The sequence below is a fragment of the Seriola aureovittata genome, chromosome 10, assembly GCF_021018895.1.
Source record: "Seriola aureovittata isolate HTS-2021-v1 ecotype China chromosome 10, ASM2101889v1, whole genome shotgun sequence".
NCBI lineage: Eukaryota > Metazoa > Chordata > Actinopteri > Carangiformes > Carangidae > Seriola > Seriola aureovittata.
The window spans coordinates 24,981,450-25,006,897 of NC_079373.1; the positions used below are offsets into that span (position 1 = coordinate 24,981,450).

General features: G+C 38.6%; 2 protein-coding genes across 2 annotated transcripts in view; one reads left to right on the top strand and one right to left on the bottom strand.

The window, feature by feature from the left end:
* cftr (CF transmembrane conductance regulator) overlaps nucleotides 1–2,337 on the top strand; it is a 34,530-nt gene extending 32,193 nt beyond the window's left edge. The window contains exon 27 of the mRNA XM_056387925.1: nucleotides 424–2,337. Within this exon, the coding sequence (XP_056243900.1) occupies nucleotides 424–639 (216 nt within the window). The 3' untranslated portion in view covers nucleotides 640–2,337. The remainder of the gene's footprint in view (nucleotides 1–423) is intronic.
* Nucleotides 2,338–3,389: 1,052 nt separating this feature from the next.
* cttnbp2 (cortactin binding protein 2) overlaps nucleotides 3,390–25,448 on the bottom strand; it is an 87,943-nt gene continuing 65,884 nt past the window's right edge. Inside the window, exons 11-23 of the mRNA XM_056387133.1 lie at nucleotides 17,078–17,173; nucleotides 13,601–13,680; nucleotides 12,141–12,227; nucleotides 11,017–11,116; nucleotides 10,706–10,882; nucleotides 10,310–10,482; nucleotides 9,747–9,925; nucleotides 9,362–9,618; nucleotides 9,009–9,200; nucleotides 8,175–8,226; nucleotides 7,889–7,988; nucleotides 6,660–6,767; nucleotides 3,390–5,005 (exon numbers count right to left, since the gene is read on the bottom strand). Coding sequence (XP_056243108.1) covers nucleotides 4,646–5,005; nucleotides 6,660–6,767; nucleotides 7,889–7,988; nucleotides 8,175–8,226; nucleotides 9,009–9,200; nucleotides 9,362–9,618; nucleotides 9,747–9,925; nucleotides 10,310–10,482; nucleotides 10,706–10,882; nucleotides 11,017–11,116; nucleotides 12,141–12,227; nucleotides 13,601–13,680; nucleotides 17,078–17,173 — 1,961 coding nt within the window. The 3' untranslated portion in view covers nucleotides 3,390–4,645. The remainder of the gene's footprint in view (nucleotides 5,006–6,659; nucleotides 6,768–7,888; nucleotides 7,989–8,174; nucleotides 8,227–9,008; nucleotides 9,201–9,361; nucleotides 9,619–9,746; nucleotides 9,926–10,309; nucleotides 10,483–10,705; nucleotides 10,883–11,016; nucleotides 11,117–12,140; nucleotides 12,228–13,600; nucleotides 13,681–17,077; nucleotides 17,174–25,448) is intronic.

Genomic DNA, 25,448 nt, shown 5'->3' on the forward strand with positions numbered 1-25,448 from the left:
GAGTCCTGGATTCATTTGTGCTGATTTTCAGTCTCTATTAAAGTCGGGACAGTTTTTTTTATTATCAACAGTTTAACGCCCGGGGGTGACAGAGCTGATGAAAATGCTTTGCCCTGTTTGACTCTCCCTTATTGTGGGTGTGTGCAGGAGCATGTGTGCAGGAGCATGTGTGCACACGTGTGCTGAGGTGTTTGTTTGGATGTTAGTAATGCACATAGTGTGACAATAACATGAGGGAAGTGACCTCAGTGTTACTACTGACTTGCAAGTCACTGTGACCAGAGAGAGAGAGAGATTTTAACTTGGTGCCTCCTGTAGCACACACACATCAGCTGAGTGTGAGTGCGGATGGCTGGTGGTTGTAGCCTGAACCCGATGTAGCAAAACCTCGTAGCCACGTTCTCCTCCCTCCTTTCCACGCAGATGATCGAGGGCAGCTCCATGAAAAGCTACGACACCATCCAGAAACTCATGAACGAGACCAGCCACCTGAAGCAGGCCATGAGCGCCGCAGACAGGCTCCGCCTCTTCCCCACACTCCACCGCCTCAACTCCAGCAAGAGGGCGGCGCCGCAGACCGCCAAGATCTCGTCCCTGCCGGAGGAAGCTGAGGACGATGTCCACGACACTCGACTCTAACCGGCCAGACACACAAACACACACACACACACACACGTGCACGAACACGAGATGATGATGATAGTAAACGTTTCTGAGCCACGATGAGACATTGAAACTTCTAACACCAAATCCTAATGAAGTTGAATTAAAAATGAAATGTGTAGAAAAACAGGAAGTCAGGTTTCCATCATATTGACAGTCGACATTTCGTTAATCAAAACCTATAATTAGGACTAATACATGCAGTTCTTTGCATATACAGACGATGTAACGTGCAAAATAGAAACTTCTCTAACATACAGCTGTCACAGAAGGAGGTTAATTTATTTACAGAGGAAGTTTTGCACACACGTAATAAAAGAATTACGTCTGTAATGGTTTGAATGTTTGAATGCTAAAATCAGATGTGTGAGATTACAGAGATAAAGCTTCAGATTACAAGTGTGCGAAACTTGATCAGCACAGTACAACAAAGCTACAAGTCAAGGGATTGAATTGAACGTTAAAAATCAGGCGGTGTGACAGCTGCAGAAATCTGTCGGCTCCCCATCCCAAGCTGTTGGTGTAAATCTGTCACCAAATAAGAGAAACTAATAGTAAAACCAGCAGGTGTTTGTGCTGCAGGGAGAGTTTTTATTTCCTGATGCGTGGAAGATAAAATCCTCCACGTGAATGGGGACCAAAATGGCGGAAAAGTTACGTGCCACCGACGTAAAAATGAAGCACGTACCAACACACCCTGAACATGAGGCCTCAGCCCGACCGACTGGACACTTTGTCGTTGAACTACTTCAAGTACCTTTGTAGGTTTCGGCGCCTTTTGGTGCTGGACCAGCTGTAGCGAGCGCTCAAACATCATCTTCTCTCCTGAGGCCACTTGCTTTCAAAAAGTATGAATTGCATCAATTGCTTTGTTTTTTTGCATAAATGTTTAAAAAACATTTTTTATAAAATATGGATTGGATAAATGATTAATGAGAACTGGATCAAAAAATATGAAAATGGGCAAAAAATATTTAAATATTTCTGATAAGATATGAAGTGATCAGCTGTCAACACACAGTGACGCTGTTGGCTGAAGCTCCTGACGAGTGATGACTCAGAAACCCTTATTTTTCTATCTGTATGCACTTTAGAGACGCCCCGAGGTACTCAGCGGTCCAACGACTGAACGTTGTACAACAGTTTGTTTTTGTTTTGTTTCCTCCATGAAGTGAAGTGTAGATGTAGAATTTACTTTGATGACAAATGATTCTTTTTACTTTCATTGTTCCGCCTCTGTTACTTGATGAATTACAGAGAGAAGAAGAAGAAAACAAAACAATTTTCTATTTGAAGTAAAGTTATATTTTTTCAGAGCCACTGCTGTACAAACATTTAGCAATTCTTCTTCTTTTTGTCTCATCTGTTGCTTCCCTCTGAAACTGGAAACCTGTAACATCGTTATATTTTCTTCTTTGGTTGGAGGGAAGAGAGTGTCGCTCCCTTCTTACTGAATAATAGTTTTGTATAGCAGTGATGCAGAAGATTAAGGTACCGTGGAGAAATGCCTTGATGTGATAACTGTGACGACAGATTTCTTTTCTTCTTTTTTTTTTACAGTGTAAATTAAGAACGATGCTGTTTCTTACACATAGGAAAAGGACGCAGATGTCCTGAAAAAATGTATAAATGTATTTGTTCAATCAACTATATTTCCAGTAAAAGATTTTGAGAATTTTACTGTGGGTTTGTCTTTCTTTGTTAAAAGCCGTGAGCATCAACCACGTTACAGGAAAGTCTGTTTTATGTTTTGGTTTTTGTTCACGAGGCGTTTGTGACTGATTCCACCTTTTGTTTCAACACACACGACATGGAGAGAAGGTTTCCTCCCTGAGGTCCAACACTTGTTACTGGGTGATGAGACCTGGCTCTCAGTTGATCTTCTCAGTTCTTCCCCGAAGGTGTTGGAGGTGATCGGAGTCAGGTTGGAAAAGCCTTGTTCTGTTGTCACAAAGTTTTCATTTCCCCTTAATAACTGCAGCCCAACCCAAACCATGAACAACACATCCAGACCGAAGTGTGTGCACAAGAGAGTCTGCATACATTTGGACATGTGTGTCCACAAATGTTTTGGTAGCAGGAAATGTCTTTGATTGATTTTTGATCGGGTTCTGATGTCAGAATTGAAGCGCGGTGTTGACACGGCGAGAAATTCATCATAGGAGGCAGAGAGCAGTTTCTGCCAGCGACACCAGCTGCCAACAAGATCTACTTTATACGTGTCAGAATCTCACCACCATCTGTAATTTATTTTCATTTTCCACCTGTGAGTAGCTCCTTGATTTCCTTTGTGCATTGCATTGTGGAACAGTAGTGTAGTATACTATATGTGTGTATATATATATATATATCCTCTGAACCTTCTTAGAATTATTATTAGTATGTGACTGAGGCAAAGCTATTGTTAGCACAATGGCTACAATGGTAGTTTTTCCCTTTGTGTCACTGCTGTTCCAGAATTTCCACAAAGATTCTGGGAAATGTCTGAAATGTTTTAAACGTGAATCACACACACCGGTGTGAACAGATTGAAAGAAAAGTGAGAACGCAGAAAACATTAAAAAGAAAACTGAGCATTAGGTTGAGCATAAATCTGGGAGTGAAAACAGGAACTACAGAGGCCCCAAAGGCTCAAACGTTGTGCACGCAAGATAAAGAAACATCCCTATTTGGCGGCTGTGTTTTAGTAAAATTAAAATAAATAAATAAAAACAGAATAAGTCAGATGGGGATTTTTAACAGTGCCATTTTAATGTTTGTGCTTGAAAGACAATTCTTTAAACCTCAAACAGCTATCGTACAGATCCAAATCATAGGTTGACTAAAATCTCTCCTGTACATATGTATAGATATATTTATATAAACATTGTCTGCTTAAAATAAAACTTGTCCTTAAAAATAAAAACACAGGAAAAACACAGTGATAATGGAAAGCAAAAACAAAAGAAAAGAAAAGGAAAGTGTGAATTACACTGTAGGGCTCAGCTGGGGTGAATTGAACATGACTCGGGGGGAAATGATGGGCATTTAAAATATTTATTATGGCTTACAGTTGACAAGAGGACATCCTGTGTTTATACAGTTCTATTACTTATTGCCACATCCCTGTCACTTTGAAACAAGTGACGGGTTCAGAACCAAACTCACTTTACAAACACTATGTACAAGTTTCTTTTTTTCTTGTTTTGTTCGTTTAGTTTTCAGCAGTTTTACTTGAAGGTTTCGTCACTGTACAAGCGTCATACCACATACACCAATCTATAGAGCATTTAAACTTACTAATTCTTATTTACAAATATATTTGGTAAAACCCTGATTAATTTCAACAGTATTTAAACCAACCTTGCAACTATTTAAAGATAAAACACTTGAATATCTCAAGATACTTAATAGCAAAAAAAACAAAAAACAACAAAAGAAAGAAAATAAAAACCTGCTCGTTTCTCTTCTTTGATCCGAAAACACTTCTCACTTAAAAAGAAACACCTGTAAGTATTTTCAGTTACTGTTCACCGGCCTTACACCACAGGAGAAGGACAGTATTTCACTGAAAGTACACAAAAATACTGTGCCAGGACTGTTTTTTGAGGCAGTTTCCACCAGTCAAATACTTTATATCTCAACTCTTATTTCAGTAAATTCTTACTGTGTCTTGTCGACTGAATACTGTCCCATTATATGCAGGTTGAAACACTGGAATAAGGTAACAGTAAAGTAACCTGCTCCATTACCTTCTGTTGGATTTTCTCCCCCCATGTAAATTCTTACCAAACCTTCTTCTTAATCTCCCGAACGATCAAATACTTCAAATACTGTAATAGAATAAAACTATGGTCCCCAAGTACACAACTGTAGTACAGTGTAACAAGTACGGATAACAAGTACAAATACTAAAAGTCAAAGGTCGTCAGGTACCTAGTCTTTACATCATGGAGGGAGGTTCACAGCGGAATCGGGAGGAGGAGGAGGAAGAGGAAGATTTCTACTTGTTGTTGTTTTCATGCAGGTCTCTGTGGAGGATCCAGATGTCCTCCTGTGATTGGTTGTTGTCGTTGATGTTGTTGCGGTAGTAGTTGTAGTTGCTGCTGCTGCTGCTGTTGGGTGGAGCCTGCTTTGTTCTGCTGCTGTTTGTGGTTCTGCTGCGGCTGGGAGGCGTCTGGGTTCGGATGGGGCTGCTGCTGCTGCTGCTGCTGCTGCTGCTGGTGGCAGCGGTGGACGCTCGTGTCTGCTGCCCCCTGCTGCTGGGGACGGGGAGCTGCGATTTGGCGCGAGGGCCTGAGCGCCGGTCGCTGCTCTGGACGGCTGCCTGGTTGGAGCTGCGGCTGGACTGACGGACAGCGGTCTGCGGGACGACAAGGACAGTTTGGTGAGTTGAAGCCAGTTATTTTTTTATGCACCATAAGGACGGGGAAGTGAGATCAGCAGCTCTAGATCTGTAGCTGTAGACATACGTGTTCCAGATTTTAAATGTTTGTCGTCTTCTCAGATCTACTGACATCAATGAAGTAGCTCAGAAGATGCGTCGTCTGACCACGCCCACTTTACGCAGTGATTGGCCAGGTGTCTGACAGGTTAGAAAACTTCTCTCTCAAGCTTTATTTTTTTTTAATCGTTTACTGAACTTTTTCTATCATTTGTTTTAGTTTGAATGTGTTTGCTTTTTTAAATGATGATCAAGTTCAAGAGAGACAATTCTAGTTCTAGAGGTACCGATCTCCTAAAATCACATTTGCACTATTGACTATTGTTTTATATATTCATTGTAAGAAACAATTTAAGGTTTCCCTTTTTCTAACTTGTACATTTGATATATTTTTGATGTACTGCTGATCATTTGTACTCCTGCTCTCTGAGATGTTTATCACCCTGGGCTGGTTGGATGATTAACCCCCACCCTCTCCAAATCAGACGTCAGAGGGAGGTGGAGGAGGCGGAGGAGGTTTCAGACGCTTGTTTGACAAGAAACTTCCAAAGAAAACTAAACTTTGCTTTCCACTCATTCGGTTCATCCTGGGGTCACTACACACAACACAAAGTGCAGGTTTGAATAAGAAAGGAAAAACACTAAATAAAATAATTCTCCTGCAGGTGAAACATTGTTCAAACGGTCGACGTCCTGTGATTTTCATCCTTCCAAGGTAAAGTCATATTTGAGATTTACAATCTAAACGATTCATAAATTCATCTGATGGTATTTTAAAATGGCTGAATCATTCCCTCAACACCAAAACAATGAGCTAAAAGAGGCTTAAAGGCTCCTGCACATCAAGCACAAACCTTACAGCTGCAACCAAACCTGCAGTAATGCAGAGTAGAGAAGAGCGGCTTCCTCAAACTGCCAATACTGCACAGGTCAATTATGTGTGAGGTAACAGCAAACATTCAGGAGACACATGATTAAACGCTGCACCAAACAATCACACACACACTTTTAAGATCTGAGTCACCGTCTGTGGTCGAGTGAGGTCACTCGGTGGAGTGATGATGACAAACAGGATTAGTAGAAAGTGTTTTTGTTTTGTTTTCTTTCTGTGTGGGTACATTTGTTTTATTGCTTTTAGAGATGCAGTTTCAAGAATTAATACTCAAAAAAAAAAAAAATCAATTAAATGAACTGTTTGAATGGCTCTCAGTATTTATTTCTTCTCCCGCCCTCTTGTGGCCACAGTATGTTACTGTCTCTGCAGGCTAGCTTGATGTCCAGCCGACACGTGCATCACTTCTGTCATTTTTGTGGGCGTGGCTGAATCCCATCGACGAAGGCTGGCTGCATTTGTCGGATGTTTGTATGTGTGCATTGTGGGTAATCCTGGGATCTCTGACAGGTGAGTACTTTTAGGTAGCTACAGATAAGTGTGCCTGTCAAGCTGCCTTTGACTTAGCTTCTGCACATTGAGATGGTTGTGTGCTGGGGGAGAGGGCATACTTTATTTTCATATTTATTTTGACATTGAGCTTCCAGTTATTGATCTCCACCCCCCCCCCCGCGCTCTCACCATCTGCGGTCGCTGCTGGATGGCAGTTTCCTGCTCGGCCTTGTGGGACGGCGACACTTTGCTGGGAGAGCTGGAGAACAGGATCAGGTCGTCTTTGGTCTGAGAGATCTGTGGCAGGTAAACAAGAGCAGCGGTGAACACCTTGGACTGAAGGTGAGTAAACACAGTTTAATCATCATCAGTTTTCTGTCAGTTCACAGCAGGTGAGGGCTGTCATTACTGGCCGTGGATAAGGTGTTATGGTTTACGGTCTCAGATTAGGGGATCAGTTTTTAAAGGTCAGAGCTTATACCAATCAGAATCTTTTGGGGTTAGTCAGGAAAGTATTTCTATTCCTCAAAAACCTCCAACAGATCAAGTGTTTTCCACCAGGACTCGTGCAGGTTTTAAAGACTCACACCCAACGTGGAAAAAAAAAAAATCTTGTGGCTTAAAACTCAGAGGCCAAAATCAGCCAGATAAATATGTGTGACCTCCGTCTCAAACAGCACAGGAGCTGCTTAAAGGGAAATCTCATTCCCATGCCAGTGTAAAACCCCAGACGCTCATAAGGTCTCTATATTTGGAAGGATGACAGCAACGAATTAAAGAGGCAGGAATGAGTCAAAACATGTGACGTAAACGCTGTCAGTGTAATTAAGACCTGAGAGGCGTCTGACGTTTATTCTGTATTTTGCTGGATGACACAGAGTGATAGTCGCAGGTCCATCTTTTTCTATTTTTCCTTCGTTTTAAAGAAGCTATTTGTAGGTTTTGCTCTTTGCTACACAGCTAGAAGCAGCATTAACAGCTGTGCACTTACCAGTCTAGAAGAGACAGTGTGAGTATCAGCATCAAACTTCATTCTTTCATCGTCCTCAGCAGGGGACAGCAACACTAATATGATCAGCTCTCGTTTCTATCACTTCTTTCCTTCTACTAAAGCTCGCACACTAACCAGCTAGCCCCAGCTGAAGCTAAGTTAATGCTAACGTTAGCTATGTAGCAAAACACAAAACTTACAAAGTGTGCTGAATCTATTCCCCTTTAATTTGCCGTACCACAATTATATGGGTTTATAATAATAATAACATCACAACATGGAAATTTGTGTAGTTTAGTTTTCAAAAAAGTCACTTAATGAAGGTTTATAGAGGGAAAGAGAGAATCCTGTGTTTATCTTTAAAGGTTTAAAAGGCTGTATCACACTGCTGTCATCACTGTCCACGTGTCGGAGAGTGTGACGATACCTTGCTGATGTCCGGCTCGGACCTGCTGGAGCACATGGTCTGCAGCTCTCTGATCAAATCCGTCTCGTCGTCGGAGAAGACGGACAAAGCCACGGGCTCCCTGAAAACACACGGACCCGAGAAGATCAGACGTAGTGCCGTATTTCACCTTACATCACACTTTTAATGAATCCAGCTGCTTAACTTAACGTGCTCATCGTCATCATGAGTGCTGCTTGTGTGACTGAGTGACCGCTGCTACTAACAACACTGCGTTATAGTAATAATAAAAGGACAGAACACAAACCTCTGGACTTTGCCATTGGCGATGAAGCTGACATCAGCGTTGGACAGTGACCCTGCAATCACAAGAGCAAACGTAAAGGATCAGGATCACTCAAACCACAAAACCCTCTCTCCTGCTGAGATCTAACAGTGTGGGTTTTATTTGTAGAGTGTTTGAGATTCTTGTCTCCACCCGCAGGAAAGTGAATGTAATTCTGTCACACCATTGATTTTATGCATAAACAGTGACGTGACTTTTATACAGACAACGTCCCTGTTACTCAAGATAACCACAAACCTTTCTTTTTTTCTTTCTTTCAATCAGGGACTGTTTTCCATGGAAGGTAAAATCTGGTGTAAACTGTCCACGCTGATATCTGTGGATTATCCCGAGCGGTGATGTGAAGTGTAAGAGATTACATTACAGTTACAGATGCTGAAGTAAAGCGCCGTTACTTTGACATTTGGTGGTCGACTCGTTCTCCGTCTCACTGGGAGTTTGATGGAGGATTTAGTTTGGACTCTCTGGTCTGCAGAACTGCAGTGTCTTGTTTCCTGTTTCTACATGTTTTAAATACAAAATCTGATGTAACACTATTGCTGCTAAGTAATTAATAATGTTTCAGCCTGTTAAACAGCGTCACCTTGTGGACACTGACACAAACCATTTCTAGACCTCTGGACTTTCACTACGGGTGAACAAAGCCTGCTCCATTCAAAGGCAGCTGAAAGTTGCTCCGTTACTGATCTTGAAATATCACCAAGTGTCTCCTTTGCAGCAACAGGTTCGGAGTGATTTAAGGTCATCTGAAGGACGCCGCTCCGCTCCTCAGTGCTGGCAGAGCAGCCATCTTACCCTCTCTGAAGGAGCCGCCGCAGCTCCAGTTTAAGGCGGGGCTTCCCTTCTTCCGGGGGCTGGTGTTGGATCGTCTCAGCTTGCTGCCGTCCCGCCCCTTCCTGCCTCCCCCGCCGCCGTTTCCTTTATAGGAGCCGACGGCTGACAGAGGGAGGGTCCCGCCACGAAACTCCAGCAGGTACCTGTCAATTTCTGAGTGGGAAACAAACAAACACACACACATCAGTATCTTTTCTATCAAATCTGCCCCCTCCCCCTCCCCCTCCCCCACCCCCTCCTGTTGCTATGGTCACTCATTCCTGACTGTAACAGCAGCTGGTGAAACGCATGAATCGACTGCGACGCCCACACACCGTGTCGAGGCAGAGGGCATCCCAGGAGAACAGCCTTGTTGACCAGGATGCTGAGAGCTGCCTTCACCACAGCCTGCTGCCCGGCACTCAGCCCACAGTTGCTAGGAGACGGTCGCTGCGATGACGAGGAGGAGGAGGAAGAGGAGGTAGTGCTCGAGGAGGAACAGGAGGAGGAGGAGCGCTTGGCTGTTACCCGGGAAATGATGGCTTCTTCCACACGGGGGACGACCACGGCGTTCCAGAGCCGAGCGAGCCACCTGAACACACACACACACACACACACACACACACACACACACACACACACACACACACACCATCAGCCTTATTCTATGCTAACATGTAGTTTAATACATCATTAGCAGCAACACAAACACCCACACACCTGACGACTGCCTGCGCGTTGTTCGGCACCACAGGGCAAGACAGGAAGAGCTGCGGGCCCAGCAAAGCCTCATGGGTACCGAGGCGGGACAGACAGGCATTGAGCTGCTGCCAAACCTGGCTCACCCACAGCACCGAGCGCTCCACGACGCCATCAGGTGTCCACGCACCAGTCCCCATCTGGAGGAGACACGGGCGGAGGGAGGGAGGAAATATTTCACAACACTGAGATCAATTAAAACTCGTCAGCCTGACGACATAAAACCAAACAGCTCGTTAGGTATTCTGAGAGTTTCCCCTCTCGTTAATGTTAATGCTCCATTTCAAAGTTGCAATTACTTTCTATCTTTTTTTAATTCGTATTCTTTTCACAGAGACTGAAGAAAGGATGAACCCGGAGAAATAATATAAAATACATAACAGCTGTAACTTCTTCTTTCAGTCCTTAAAATAGATATAACATCTTCTACATCAAGACATTCACGGTTTGAAAACAACATGCACTAAAAAAATGATTCTCAACATCGTCTCTCTCATCGACGGCAGATAAAACGCCCGACTGACCTTATGTAGCAGCTTCCTGCGGAGGTGCCTTCCCAGCAGGCCGTGCAGCGGCTCCTGGTCCCAGCGAAGAGTCACCCAGCGGAAGTGCTGCTGGAGGCGGAGCTCGGATCCCTGGAGGCGGGGCTTCGACAACGTGGCAATCAGGAAACTGCCCTCGCAGAAATGGTGGGGACCTAAACGATGAATGAATAGTGAAATGATGATTAATCTTCTATTAGTCTGTTAGTCAACTATTTATCTGGTTCCATTAGATGAAACTCTTGTTCGCAGCATTGATCTCACACGTCTGTTGCAGAAGAACCGTCTGAGTCCGGTTCTTGTATATCTGTATATACAGCCTGAACATGACGGTACGGAGCCGTACATACAGCAAAAGGTTTCGGGCTGCAGTCTTACCGGTGTTCAGGACCAGCGGCGAAGCGGAGCCCCTGCTGTCCAGACTGTGGCAGAGGTCTCCCAGCAGGCCGGTCAGAGAGGAAGCCTTCTCCAGTCCCTCCAGGAGCACCACCACACAGCGGCCAGCGTGACCGGGTGGCACCCCGACCCCCAGACCCGCAGCCGGCACCAGGAAACCTGACACAGGTAGAGGAGCGGGACGACGGGAAGATTATTATTCAAACTTCTGGATTAAAACGACACAACAGAAACATCCCGCTGCTGTGTGTGTGTGTGTGTGTGTGTGTGTGTGTGTGTGTGTGTATTCTTACCACAGGTGATGAAAGTCTCCAGCAGCTGCTCTTTGGTGAGGCTTTCCTCCACCTCCACCCTCACCACGTCACAGCCGAGCCCCCCTGCCTCCTGCTTGGACTGAGAGATGGAGGAGGAGGAAGGGAGATGAGTGAAAAGACAGAGAGATAAGAAGGCAGCACGTTGTCATGGAAACAGAGGAAATCTACTACTACTACCGTGCGCTGAGAGAAATGGAGCAAGATGAGAGTTTGAATGAGCAGAAGGGCTTTTCCAGGCAGATTGCTGCTGGTAAAGACAGCAGAGCGTTTTCCTTTGCTTCTTGTACGGTTCTACACTCAGGTGTCACTTTATTAGGAACACCTAGCTTAAAACTAACGCAGTCTCATACAACAAATCCTCCTTCATGAAGGTTATAATGTATGAACAGGTGAATCATCACTTTAGCAGCACTGGTTTTAAATAGCTGAACCTGATAACCCGACAGTGTACACAGTATATACACTGGTATTATGATCCATCACACGTGTGTAAAAAGCAACAAGTAAAAAAGGATGATATCCTTGTAACGTCCTGTAGTGAAGCAGGACCGGAGCAGTGTCTTAGCTGCATGTTTCATCATGTTCCAGTGATATAATGGACTAATGTTTTTGCTATTTGCATGGAGTTTCTGTTTCCTTGCATCACACTGTGCAACAGCAGTAAATTGAACTTCTCTTTAAAGAGGGTCCAGGGGAGTTTTCCTTCCCAACTTTCTTCATCTCAGAAACCTCAGAGACGGAGAAAAAAAACCCACTTCACCTGATTGGATAAACGTAGCGCTCACTGGTCTGCTATTTTTGCCTTTGATTTCAAGTTTGGAAGCTCGCGGTGGATTTTCCTGGGAACACTTGATAAAAATATTTCCAAAAATCAGTTTCTAAATTCACTACATCGAGTGAGGAGAGAAAAAAGGCTCAATGCAACGTGGAGAAATATTCCTCTACTCGACTGAACCCAGCCGCAACTGGACATCAGTGTGACGTTGGACTGTAACGGCTCCACAACAACACAACTTTAAACCAATCAACTGTCAGCTATCGTAAGCAACCTGCGTCTCCCCCCCAAAATCAGCAGATCAGTGTTTGTACAGCGGTGAACTCACCTTGATGCAGCGAGCAACCAGGTTGGCAATGTACTCCTGACAGCTTCCCTCCAGCCCGTGAAAGATGAGGTTTCCATACTGTTCCACCTGGAGAGAGAGAGAGAGAGAGAGAGAGAGAGAGAGAGAGAGAGAGAGACACAGGTGGGTGAATAAATAAATCAACTGACATATGAGAGTGAGAATGATGAGAATAATGTGACAGCGAAAAGCTCCGCCTTCTTGTGAACTTCCTCAGTGTTTGACATCATCACAAACTTACTGCGCTCACCTTGACCTTTGACCTTTTCAGAACTGGGGTTACGCAGCACAGATGATGTACTGCTGTACTCTCTGGTCAAGAAGCATGATTTAAATACTTAAAAGAAATAAAGTATTATATGATGATTATATGAGACCGCTGCCGAGGCCAGTGTCAAACAACATACACCAAACTTCACTGAAGAAAATCTGCCCCAAAGCGTAATGGGTTCCTCCGCGGACCGTGACCTTCTCCTCTGACGAGTTTGATGCTGATCGGTTCGGTACTTTTTAATAAATAGACACGAGTGAAAACATAATCTCCTTGGCGGAGGTAACGAGCGGTATTATGTAAGAAGAAATTAGCCCTTAATTGGCAATACTAAATAGTATCTTTAACAGGTTAGCTAACGCACGTGATAACACAGTCCTAACCCGCAATGATTAGTTAATTAATTGATTAGTTGTTCTGTAGAAATTGGCACTGATGCTACAAAGTTATTGGTCACAGCTTCACAAACACAAATTGTTGCTGACTTTATTTCCTGCTTTTGGTTTTTGGATCAGACTAATCCGTTTTTTAAAGACTACTTTGTCGCAGCTCCATTAACTTGTGAAGTATATTTAGTGACATCTCAATAGATTAAATGGAAAATATTAAATGGATATTAAATATTAACTGGATTCATTAATAAAACAACAGCTGCAGCACAAACTTCCTGCCACAGCAGCAGTCTTCAGCTGTGAAACACATTTCACCGTCAGACACAATCTTTCTGTCAACAACGTGAATCCGTCCTGAAAAGTGGGATTTGAGACGTTTACAGTTTCAGCCCTGAGATCCCTCAGCGTCTCAGTGTGTGGTGTTATTGATATAACTTTTTATCTACGTGTGTCATCGTGTTTACTCTTTTAAAAACACACATTTGTGGTTGTTTTCCTTCAGCTTTTCTTCTCATTTCTCCACCTGACACATCCAGCAGGTGGCGGTGTAGCTGCTAGAGAGTAGTGAGCGCTCTAATCCTCTCTCTCTCTCTCTCTCTCGTTTCCTTTCATCTGTCTATCACCTCATCGCTCTCTCTCCTCCTCTCTCTTCTTTGCTGCAGTCTTCTGGTTTCCTCCCTGTTTTTCAACGTCTTACTCATCTAATCCTTCAATCCCTCGCAGTCCTTTGTGTTTGTGTGTGTGTGTGTGTGTGTGTGTGTGTGTGTGTGTGATCGTACCAGGCGGACGTAGTTGTGCAGCAGCGGCAGGGGGAAGAGAGACTCCAGAGCCAATTCATCGAGACACGCCTCAGACAGACCTGTCAAAAGACACACAGAAATAAATCCTCTGCTTTACATGCTCGGTGTCAGCAGCCGCCAGACGCTTCGACACCCACAGTCGCATCAGAAAGACGAACCTCAAGGTGCCCTCGTGGTGCGACCGTCCAGAAACACCACACCTCCACACCAGAGGGTCAGAGCGCGCGGCACTCAACAGCTGCACGTCCTCGGACGCTTCTCAAAACAGCTCACAATATAGGAGATGTAAGCAGTGACTTAATATCGTACAATTAATTCCAACAGAGCGATCGGTGTCATTGAGCAGCTGATGCTTTCTATCAGTGAGCAGGATGAATTACAGCTGTGACAAGGTTTTAATCTGATCACTTATACATTAAAGTAAACTACATTTTCCAACATCTTGAAATGTAAATAACGTTTAATCTTATTGTCCAGACACTGGGAACAGTTTCCCGCTGATTCCTGAAAACACGTCAAACTCCCAGAGTTCTGCTTGTTTTTGAGACAAGTATAAAGTATAAAGGGAAACACAGCAGCGGTGTCTCATGTGCGTCGGAACGTCCATTGTTTTCTATGCGAGACCACACGCCTACGACAGTGTTGACAGCCGCCGCCGCCGCCATCATCATCATGAGCTGAAGCACGTCAACCTGTCACTCAGAATACTCCACCGTTTTATTTCCCAGTCAACTCTCCAGATTTTACCACATTCTGGCAACTGTAACTAAGCATTTTATTTTACACGTCATTTTTTAATCAAACAGTTAAAGATGAATCTGACTGAAAGCATTATTATTATTATTATTACTACTACTATTATTATTATTATTATTATCATCATCAAATTTTCTAAAGACATCACAATAATATCGTTATCCTGAATTCTTTTGGCCACAACAATCGTGTAGTGGAAATGTGATACCATGACAGTCCTGGTTGAGTTTATAAGCAGTTATTGATTTTCATTTTAACTGGAGTAGATAGATATTGATTTTTTTTATGTCCACCTGATTTCCACTTTGATATCCATAAGATACATTTGTGGTTTTAAGAACCAAAAACCATCTCAGTGTAGTTTTACATCTCCTTTCAGATTTCAGGTAAAAACACTCAGAGAATTTAAATCCTGCAAGGGTTGGATGGTGGGTCCAGGTGGGCGGGGCTTGGTGACTGCTTTGTTGTGACATCACAAAGTTCCAGAAGTCCTGACGGCTGGTTTTAAGGCTCAGTTTCTGAATACAGGCTGTGTGCATTTCTCTGTGGACTGAGGCTTTGATACTTTCACAGTATTAATATAGAAGTTAGACCTGATCTATAATCACACTACACATGGACAGAAACCTTTATATGATACGGGACCTTTAATCATTTTTCCATGTTCAGCTGACCTGCTGTGCACTAACTATGAACACTGTCCCCATCTTTCCGATTGTTAGTATTGAATTACTTGAATATTTACAGGTGTCTTCTTGTGAAAGTCGAGGTTACTTTAGACAGCTGAACAAGCCAAGGGTGAAAACCGAAGCACTGGATGTTTCCTGGCTCGACGCCAACGACAGTGACGTCAGGGAGGATAGACAGGAGGGTCGATATGGACCTTTGAGTCAGGACTTCACACACACACACATACACAAACACACACAGGCTGCATAGAGATGCACCTTCGATCACTTTATGAGACGTCTTCTGAGGGAAAACAAGCTGAGACGCAGAGAAAATGAGTAAGAACGAGTCGGAGGCAGAGGCAGGAGGAGAGAAAACTGATTGATGATGGAGTAAAGGGAGGAGGTGGAGAGAGACGGAGAGCTTGGCTGCTGCTCACCCTCATTTTCATGCTGCCAGACTATTGTTCAGTCTTGTTTTTCTTTCCACCTCACTCACTGAGACGAGAAATACAGTAGATAAAGCAATTGAAGGAACGGAGGCAGCAACACAGACGCAGCCGCCGACAGTAAGAAAGATTATTCCAATATCTGTAGACCGAGACTGTCTGCTGCTCAGGGCTGCGGCTGTGACTCATCCATAATCATTTACACTGTTATGTGAGAAAATGCTCTGGCGCTGTGTCGTCTTCTGGCCCCGGTTAAGAAAAATGACTCTCATTTAGACACAGTTTGGATATTTCATCATTTAAAAAAAAAACACACCTACTCAACATTCCTGTGCCAGTATTACTCAAACCCATCATATCATATAACAGATCATTCTTACAGTGTATTATAGCAGTCGGTGGCTGCAATGATTTGATTTGATGTGCTAATGGTTTTAATGTTTCCCCCTGGTTGGAGACACTGTTGTCCCATCAGAGCTGTCCACACCGGATTAGGAACGGAAACATCCTCTTTATTCGTGGGTAGCAAAATCTACGGCCATGATGCGTATCAGCTGTGCAGGTTGTCAACTTACAGAACTCCTACATTACAATCTCCTGTATTCATGTTTTGAAGATGTTTTTCCCATCAGGATTCATTTTTTACCAATAATGTTATTATTCTGTTATTACACGATCATTATTTTGCTCTTCCACATTAATGTTGGTTTGGCAGTCACAGGTCGACCTGGTCTCCTGCCATATGCAATATTTTTCATAATATATTTTCATATTATATAATTTTTTTTGCAATTTTGCACAGTTAATACAATAATATAATTATGCATTATTTAAAAATAAAGTAAAATACAACAATAAACTGATATATTTGGCCCCGACAGTATCTAGAAATTGGAGAGAAGAAGGTGACTGCAACAGCTGGACTAGCTAACTAGGCTATTTTACAGCAGCCTGGTGCTGACTGTACAAAACTAAATCAGAATAACCACAGGGAATCTGGCCCCAACTCAGAACGGAGCAACGTCAGTCTGATTTTACGTGTCAGTCAGTTGTGACAGTCGAATCCTCCACAGCCATTAAATCATGTGGAGAAAAAAAATAAAATATATATATATATATTTTGAAGTTCATAAATTTTTTGGTGCAGCACTTTATTTTTGAGACACTGTTTTTGTTGCAGCACATGTTTTAAGCCTCAACTGCATTTCACTTATTTATTTATTATACCATAATATAATAAATGTTGACCCTGAGGACAGACCTGCTCTATATCACAAGAGTGGTATAGCTGTTGTAATATGATCAATAACAATTATGTATTGATTCAGATGTAGAACATTATTAAGTCAAAATACTTCTTCTGTAGAGATGCCCTGGCCTGAATTTCCCGTCATGCCGCGAGGCTCAGTAGGCAGAGGCTGGTACTCGACTGCCCACGCTACAAATGCATCCAAACTGATTTGTTAAGGCCCTTTCATCCACCAAATGGCATTTTCCATCAGTGATGGTAGCTCTGATTCTGGGTTTGGCTCAGTGCTGTAAAATGAACACACACACACACACACGGGTTGCCAATTTTGTACCTTTGAGGCGGATGGTGATGCACTGGCTGATGGGCTTTCTGACCAGGTCCCAGGGGGATAAAGGGAGCTCCTGACCTGGCAACCACTCAGTATCTCCTGGAGGAGCAAAGAAGGAGAAAGGGACACGTTAGGACAGAGAGACTGGGTCACACACACTTGTTGTACAAAGTGTAATTTAGTTCAAAGGTCACATACACACACACACACACACACACAGACACACACACACACACGCACACTCACACACTCACACAAACACAAAAAAACCATAACAAGTACTATGAAATATCAAAGGATGCTGTTATAGTTTATATAAAATAGTATACTGTCTATGCATTGAGTGATTTTGGTCATATCAATGTCCACATGCTGTCAGAACTACACCTGAAATGGTCATAGTATAGCAAGGCATATAAATGTCAAAAAAAGTCATAGTATAGTAAGGCATAAAAACGTCATAGTATAGTACGGCATAAAAATGTCAAAAAAAGTCATAGTATAGCAAGGCATAAAAATGTCAAAAAACGTCATGGCATAGTAAGGCATAAAAACGTCATAGTATAGGAAGGCATAAAAAGTCATAGTATAGTAAGGCATAAAAATGTCAAAAAAAGTCATAGTATAGTAAGGTATAAAAACGTCATAGTATAGTACGGCATAAAAATGTCAAAAAACGTCATGGCATAGCAAGGCATAAAAATGTCAAAAAACGTCATGGCATAGTAAGGTATAAAAATGTCATAGTATAGTACGGCATAAAAATGTCAAAAAAAGTCATAGTATAGCAAGGCATAAAAATGTCAAAAAACGTCATGGCATAATAAGGCATAAAAACGTCATAGTATAGTAAGGCATAAAAAGTCATAGTATAGTAAGGCATAAAAATGTCAAAAGAAAGTCATAGTATAGTAAGGCATAAAAACGTCATAGTATAGTAGGGCCTAAAAATGTCATAGTATAGTAAGGCATAAAAACGTCATAGTATAGTAAGGCATAAAAAGTAATAGTATAGTAAGGCATAAAAATGTCAAAAAACGTCATAGTATAGTAAGGCATAAAAAGTCATAGTATAGTAAGGCATAAAAATGTCAAAAAAGGTCATAGTATAGTAAGGCATAAAAAGTCATAGTATAGTAAGGCATAAAAACGTCATAGTATAGTAAGGCATAAAAAGTCATAGTATAATAAGGCATAAAAACGTCATAGTATAGTAAGGCATAAAAATGTCATAGTATAGTAAGGCATAAAAACGTCATAGTATAGTAAGGCATAAAAACATCATAGTATAGTAAGGCATAAAAATGTGAAAAAAAGTCATAGTATAGTAAGGCATAAAAAGTCATAGTATAGTAAGGCATAAAAATGTGAAAAAACGTCATAATATAGTAAGGCATAAAAATGTGAAAAAAAAGTCATAGTATAGTAAGGCATAAAAATGTCAAAAAAAGTCATAGTATAGTAAGGCATAAAAATGTGAAAAAACATCATAGTATAGTAAGGCATAGTAAGGCATAAAAATGTCATAGTATAGTAAGGCATAAAAATGTCAAAAAAAGTCATAGTATAGTAAGGCATAAAAAGTCATAGTATAGTAAGGCATAAAAATGTCAAAAAAAATCATAGTATAGTAAGGCATAAAAAGTCATAGTATAGTAAGGCATAAAAATGTCAAAAAACGTCATCGTATAGTAAGGCATAATAACATCATAATATAGTAAGGCATAAAAACGTCATTTTATAGTAAGGCACAAAAATGTCCAAAAAAGTCATAGTATAGTAAGGCATAAAAACGTCATAGTATAGTAAGGCATAAAAATGTCAAAAAAAGTCATAGTATAGTAAGGCATAAAAATGTCAAAAAAAGTCATAGTATAGTAAGGCATAAAAACGTCATAGCATAGTAAGGCATAGTAAGGCATAAAAATGTCAAAAAAAGTCATAGTATAGTAGGCATAAAAAGTCATAATATAGTAAGGCATAAAAATGTCATAAAAAAGTCATAGTATAGTAGGCATAAAAAGTCATAGTATAGTAAGGCATAAAAACGTCATAGTATAGTCAGGCATAAAAATGTCAAAAAACGTCATAGTATAGTAAGGCATAAAAATGTCAAAAAAAGTCATAGTATAGTATAGTAAGGCATTAAAAACGTCATAGTATAGTCAGGCATAAAAATGTCAAAAAACGTCATAGTATAGTAAGGCATAAAAATGTCAAAAAAAGTCATAGTATAGTAAGGCATAAAAAGTCATAGTATAGTAAGGCATAAAAACGTAATAGTATAGTAAGGCATAATAATGTCAAAAAAAGTCATAGTATAGTAAGGCATAAAAACGTCATAGTATAGTAAGGCATAAAAATGTCAAAAAAAGTCATAGTATAGTAAGGCATAAAAAGTCATAGTATAGTAAGGCATAAAAACGTCATAGTATAGTCAGGCATAAAAATGTCAAAAAAAGTCATAGTATAGTAAGGCATAAAAATGTCAAAAAAAGTCATAGTATAGTAAGGCATAAAAACTCATAGTATAGTAAGGCATAAAAATGTCAAAAAACGTCATAGTATAGTAAGGCATAAAAACTCATAGTATAGTAAGGCATAAAAATGTCAAAAAACGTCATAGCATAGTAAGGCATAAAAAGTCATAGTATAGTAAGGCATAAAAACGTCATAGTATAGTAAGACATAAAAATTTTTAAAAAAGTCATAGCATAGTAAGGCATAAAAATTTCAAAAAAAGTCATAGTATAGTAAGGCATAAAAACGTCATAGTATAGTAAGGCATAGTAAGGCATAAAAATGTCCCAAAAAGTCATAGTATAGTAAGGCATAAAAACGTCATAGTATAGTAAGGCATAAAAATGTCAAAAAAAGTCATAGTATAGTAAGGCATAAAAACGTCAGTATACAACAAGTGAAATTGAAAAAGTTGAACAGTAGAGATTAAAACTTTGTCATCTTTGTTCTGGAGATGGTAACATTGGGGAAACTGCAATTTGGTAGTTCAACTGAGAGGCTGATAGTCCAGCGGCAGGCTCAAAGACAGATGACTTAAAGTCACAGTATAGTAAGACATAAAAATGTTAATATCCGTCATAGTATAGTAAGGCATAAAAATGTCACAGTATAGTAAGGCATAAAAATGTCACAGTATAGTAAGGCATAAAAAGTCATAGTATAGTAAGGCATAAAAAAGTTAAAAAAAAGTCATAGTATAGTAAGGCATAAAAAGTCATAATATAGTAAGACATAAACATTTTCAAAAAAAATTCATAGTATAGTAAGGCATAAAAACGTCATAGTATAGTAAGGCATAAAAACGTCATAGTATAGTAAGGCATAAAAATGTCAAAAAAAGTCCTAGTATAGTAAGGCATTAAAAGTCCTAGTATAGTAAGGCATAAAAACGTCATAGTATAGTAAGGCATAAAAATGTCCCAAAAAGTCATAGTATAGTAAGACATAAAAACGTCATAGTATAGTAAGGCATAAAAATGTGAAAAAACGTCATAGTATAGTAGGGCATAAAAATATCATAGTATAGTAAGGCATAAAAACGTCATAGTATAATAGTAAGCCATAAAAATGTCAAAAAATGTCATATTATAGTAAGGCATAAAAACGTCATAGTATAGTAAGGTATAAAAATGGTTTTAAAATCAATACAACATTCACATCCTTCTATCTTGGATATATTCCCGATCGGGGTAAGTAAAGATGATACTTATCTCCTAAAGACTATGTTTGCAGAAAGTAAAACTGTCCTACTGCTGGCCTCTTTATTAATAGTGTGAAACACATACATCTTCTAAACAGATATCTTACTCTATCAAGAACTGGGAGAAAAACAATGGGAAAATGGTGCGTTTGTTGACACAATGACACAGATCTTTCATAATTATTGCATGTAATGTAAAATATTTTGTTTCAAATTAGGCAAATTTGCCTTGACTTGATGATCATCCCATGACCTGTCTGTTCATTTTGTTGTCTTTTTGTTAATTGTTTGTTTCTTGCCTGTTTTTCTCATGTTATGAAAAATGTAAATAAATTAAAAGTTTTAAAAAACTGTTTGTTTCATTTATTTTCATTAAAATCTAGAACACTTGTTGCACCACACTACAGGCCTCAGATCAGATCGGGTTATTCAAACGATTTTATGTTAATCTGACTGTTTGAAGAATGTTACAACTACAACAAGTGAACTTGAAAAAGTTGAACAGTAGAGATTAAAACTTTGTCATCTTTGTTCTGGAGATGGTAACATTGGGGAAACTGCAATTTGGTAGTTCAACTGAGGGGCTGACAGTCCAGCGGCAGGCTCAAAGACAGATGACTTAAAGTCACAGTATAGTAAGACATAAAAATGTTAAAATCCGCCATAGTATAGTAAGGCATAAAAATGTCATAGTATAGTTGGGCTTAAAAATGTCAAAAAAAAAAGTCATAGTATAGTAAGGTATAAAAACGTCATAGTATAGTAAGGCATAAAAATGTGAAAAAACGTCATAGTATAGTAAGGCATAGAAAAGTCAAAAAAAGTCATAGTATAGTAAGGCATAAAAATGTCATAGTATAATAAGGCATAAAAATGTCAAAAAAAGTCATAGTATAGTAAGGCATAAAAACGTCATAGTATAGTAAGGCATAAAAATGTCATAGTATAGTAAGGCATAAAAATGTCAAAAAATGTCATAGTATAGTAAGGCATAAAAATGTCATAGTATAGTAAGGCATAAAAATGTCAAAAAAAGTCATAGTATAGTAAGGCATAAAAACGTCATGGTATAGTAAGGCATAAAAATGTCAAAAAAAGTCATAGTATAGTAAGGCATAAAAACGTCATAGTATAGTAAGGCATAAAAATGTCAAAAAAAGTCATAGTATAGTAAGGCATAAAAACGTCATAGTATAGTAAGGCATAAAAACGTCATAGTATAGTAAGGCATAAAAACGTCAAAAAAAAAGTCATAGTATAGTAAGGCATAAAAACGTCATAGTATAGTAAGGCATAAAAATGTGAAAAAACGTCATAGTATAGTAAGGCATAGAAAAGTCAAAAAAAGTCATAGTATAGTAAGGCATAAAAAGTCATAGTATAGTAAGGCATAAAAACGTCATATTATAGTAAGGCATAAAAATGTCAAAAAAAGTCATAGTATAGTAAGGCATAAAAACGTCATATTATAGTAAGGCATAAAAATGTCAAAAAACGTCATAGTATAGTAAGGCATAAAAACGTCATAGTATAGTAAGGCATAAAAACGTCATAGTATAGTAAGGCATAAAAATGTCAAAAAAAGTCATAGTATAGTAAGGCATAAAAAGTCATAGTATAGTAAGGCATAAAAACGTCATAGTATAGTAAGGCATAAAAACGTCAAAAAAAAAGTCATAGTATAGTAAGGCATAAAAACGTCATAGTATAGTAAGGCATAAAAATGTCAAAAAAACTCTTAGTATAGTAAGGCTTGAAAACGTCATAGTATAGTAAGGCATAAAAATGTCAAAAAAAGTCATAGTATAGTAAGGCATAAAAATGTCAAAAAAAAGTCATAGTATAGTAAGGCATAAAAAGTCATAGTATAGTAAGGCATAAAAACGTCATAGTATAGTAAGGCATAAAAATGTCAAAAAAAGGCATAGTATAGTAAGGCATAAAAGTGTCAAAAAAAGTCAAAATATAATAAGGCATAAAAACGTCATATTAAAGTAAGGCATAAAAATGTAATTGTATAGTAAGGCATAAAAACGTCATAGTATAGTAAGGCATAAAAATGTCAAAAAAAGGCATAGTATAGTAAGGCATAAAAACGTCACAGTATAGTAAGGCATAAATAAGTCATAGTATAGTAAGGCATAAAAATGTCAAAAAAAGTCAAAATATAATAAGGCATAAAAACGTCATATTAAAGTAAGGCATAAAAACGTCATAGTATAGTAAGGCATAAAAATTTCATAGTATAGTAAGACATAAAAACGTCATGGTATAGTAGGGCATAAAAATGTCAAAAAACGTCACAGTATAGTAAGGCATAAAAACGTCATAGTATAGTAAGGCATAAAAACGTCACAATATAGTAAGACATAAAAATGTCAAAAAAAGTCATAGTATAGTAAGGCATAAAAACGTCATAGTATAGTAAGGCATAAAAATGTCAAAAAAAGTCATAGTATAGTAAGGCATAAAAACGTCATGGTATAGTAAGGCATAAAAATGTCATGGTATAGTAAGGCATAAAAATGTCAAAAAAAGTCATAGTATAGTAAGGCATAAAAAGTCATATTATAGTAAGGCATAAAAACATCATAGTATAATAAGGCATAAAAAAGTCATAGTATAGTAAGGCATAAAAATGTCAAAAAACGTCATAACATAGTAAGGCATAAAAACGTCATAGTATAGTAAGGAATAAAAATGTCAAAAAAAGTCATAGTATAGTAAGGCATAAAAAGTCATAGTATAGTAAGGCATAAAAATGTCAAAAAAAGTCATAGTATAGTAAGGCATAAAAACGTCATAGTATAGTAAGGCATAAAAACGTCATAGTACAGTAAGGCATAAAAATGTGAAAAAACGTCACAGTATAGTAAGGCATAAAAACGTCATAGTATAGTAAGGCATAAAAACGTCACAATATAGTAAGACATAAAAATGTCAAAAAAAGTCATAGTATAGTAAGGCATAAAAACGTCATAGTATAGTAAGGCATAAAAATGTCAAAAAAAAGTCATAGTATAGTAAGGCATAAAAACGTCATGGTATAGTAAGGCATAAAAATGTCATAGTATAATAAGGCATAAAAATGTCAAAAAAAGTCATAGTATAGTAAGGCATATAAACGTCATAGTATAGTAAGGCATAAAAATGTGAAAAAACATCATAGTATAGTAAGGCATAAAAAGTCATAGTATAGTAAGGCATAAAAACGTCATAGTATAGTAAGGCATAAAAATGTCAAAAAAAGTCATAGTATAGTAAGGCATAAAAATGTGAAAAAAAGTCATAATATAGTAAGGCATAGAATTGTCAAAAAACGTCATAGTATAGTAGGGCATAAAAATATCATAGTATAGTAAGGCATAAAAACGTCATAGTATAATAGTAAGACATAAAAATGTAAAAAAACGTCATAGTATAGTAAGGCATAAAAACGTCATTTCATAGTAAGGCATAAAAATGTCAAAAACAGTCATAGGATAGTAAGGCATAAAAAGTCATAATATAGTAAAGCATAAAAACGTCATAGTATAGTAAGGCATAAAAATGTCAAAAAACGTCATAGTATAGTAAGGCATAAAAACGTCATGGTATAGTAAGGCATAAAAATGTCATAGTATAGTAAGGCATAAAAATGTCAAAAAAGTCATAGTATAGTAAGGCATAAAAAGTCATAGTATAGTAAGGCATAAAAAGTCAAAAAAAGTCATAGTATAGTAAGGCATAAAAATGTAAAAAAACGTCATAATATAGTAAGGCATAAAAACGTCATAGTATAGTAAGGCATAAAAAGTAATAGTATAGTAAGGCATAAAAAGTCATATTATAGTAAGGCATAAAAACATCATAGTATAATAAGGCATAAAAAAGTCATAGTATAGTAAGGCATAAAAATGTCAAAAAACGTCATAACATAGTAAGGCATAAAAACGTCATAGTATTGTAAGGCATAAAAATGTCAAAAAAAGTCATAGTATAGTAAGGCATAAAAAGTCATAGTATAGTAAGGCATAAAAATGTGAAAAAACGTCATAGTATAGTAAGGCATAAAAATGTCAAAAAACGTCATAGTATAGTAGGGCATAAAAATATCATAGTATAGTAAGGCATAAAACCGTCATAGTATAATAGTAAGCCATAAAAATGTCAAAAAATGTCATATTATAGTAAGGCATAAAAACGTCATAGTATAGTAAGGTATAAAAATGGTTTTAAAATCAATACAACATTCACATCCTTCTATCTTGGATATATTCCCGATCGGGGTAAGTAAAGATGATACTTATCTCCTAAAGACTATGTTTGCAGAAAGTAAAACTGTCTTACTGCTGGCCTCTTTATTAATAGTGTGAAACACATACATCTTCTAAACAGATATCTTACTCTATCAAGAACTGGGAGAAAAACAATGGGAAAATGGTGCGTTTGTTGACACAATGACACAGATCTTTCATAATTATTGCATGTAATGTAAAATATTTTGTTTCAAATTAGGCAAATTTGCCTTGACTTGATGATCATCCCATGACCTGTCTGTTCATTTTGTTGTCTTTTTGTTAATTGTTTGTTTCTTGCCTGTTTTTCTCATGTTATGAAAAATGTAAATAAATTAAAAGTTTTAAAAAACTGTTTGTTTCATTTATTTTCATT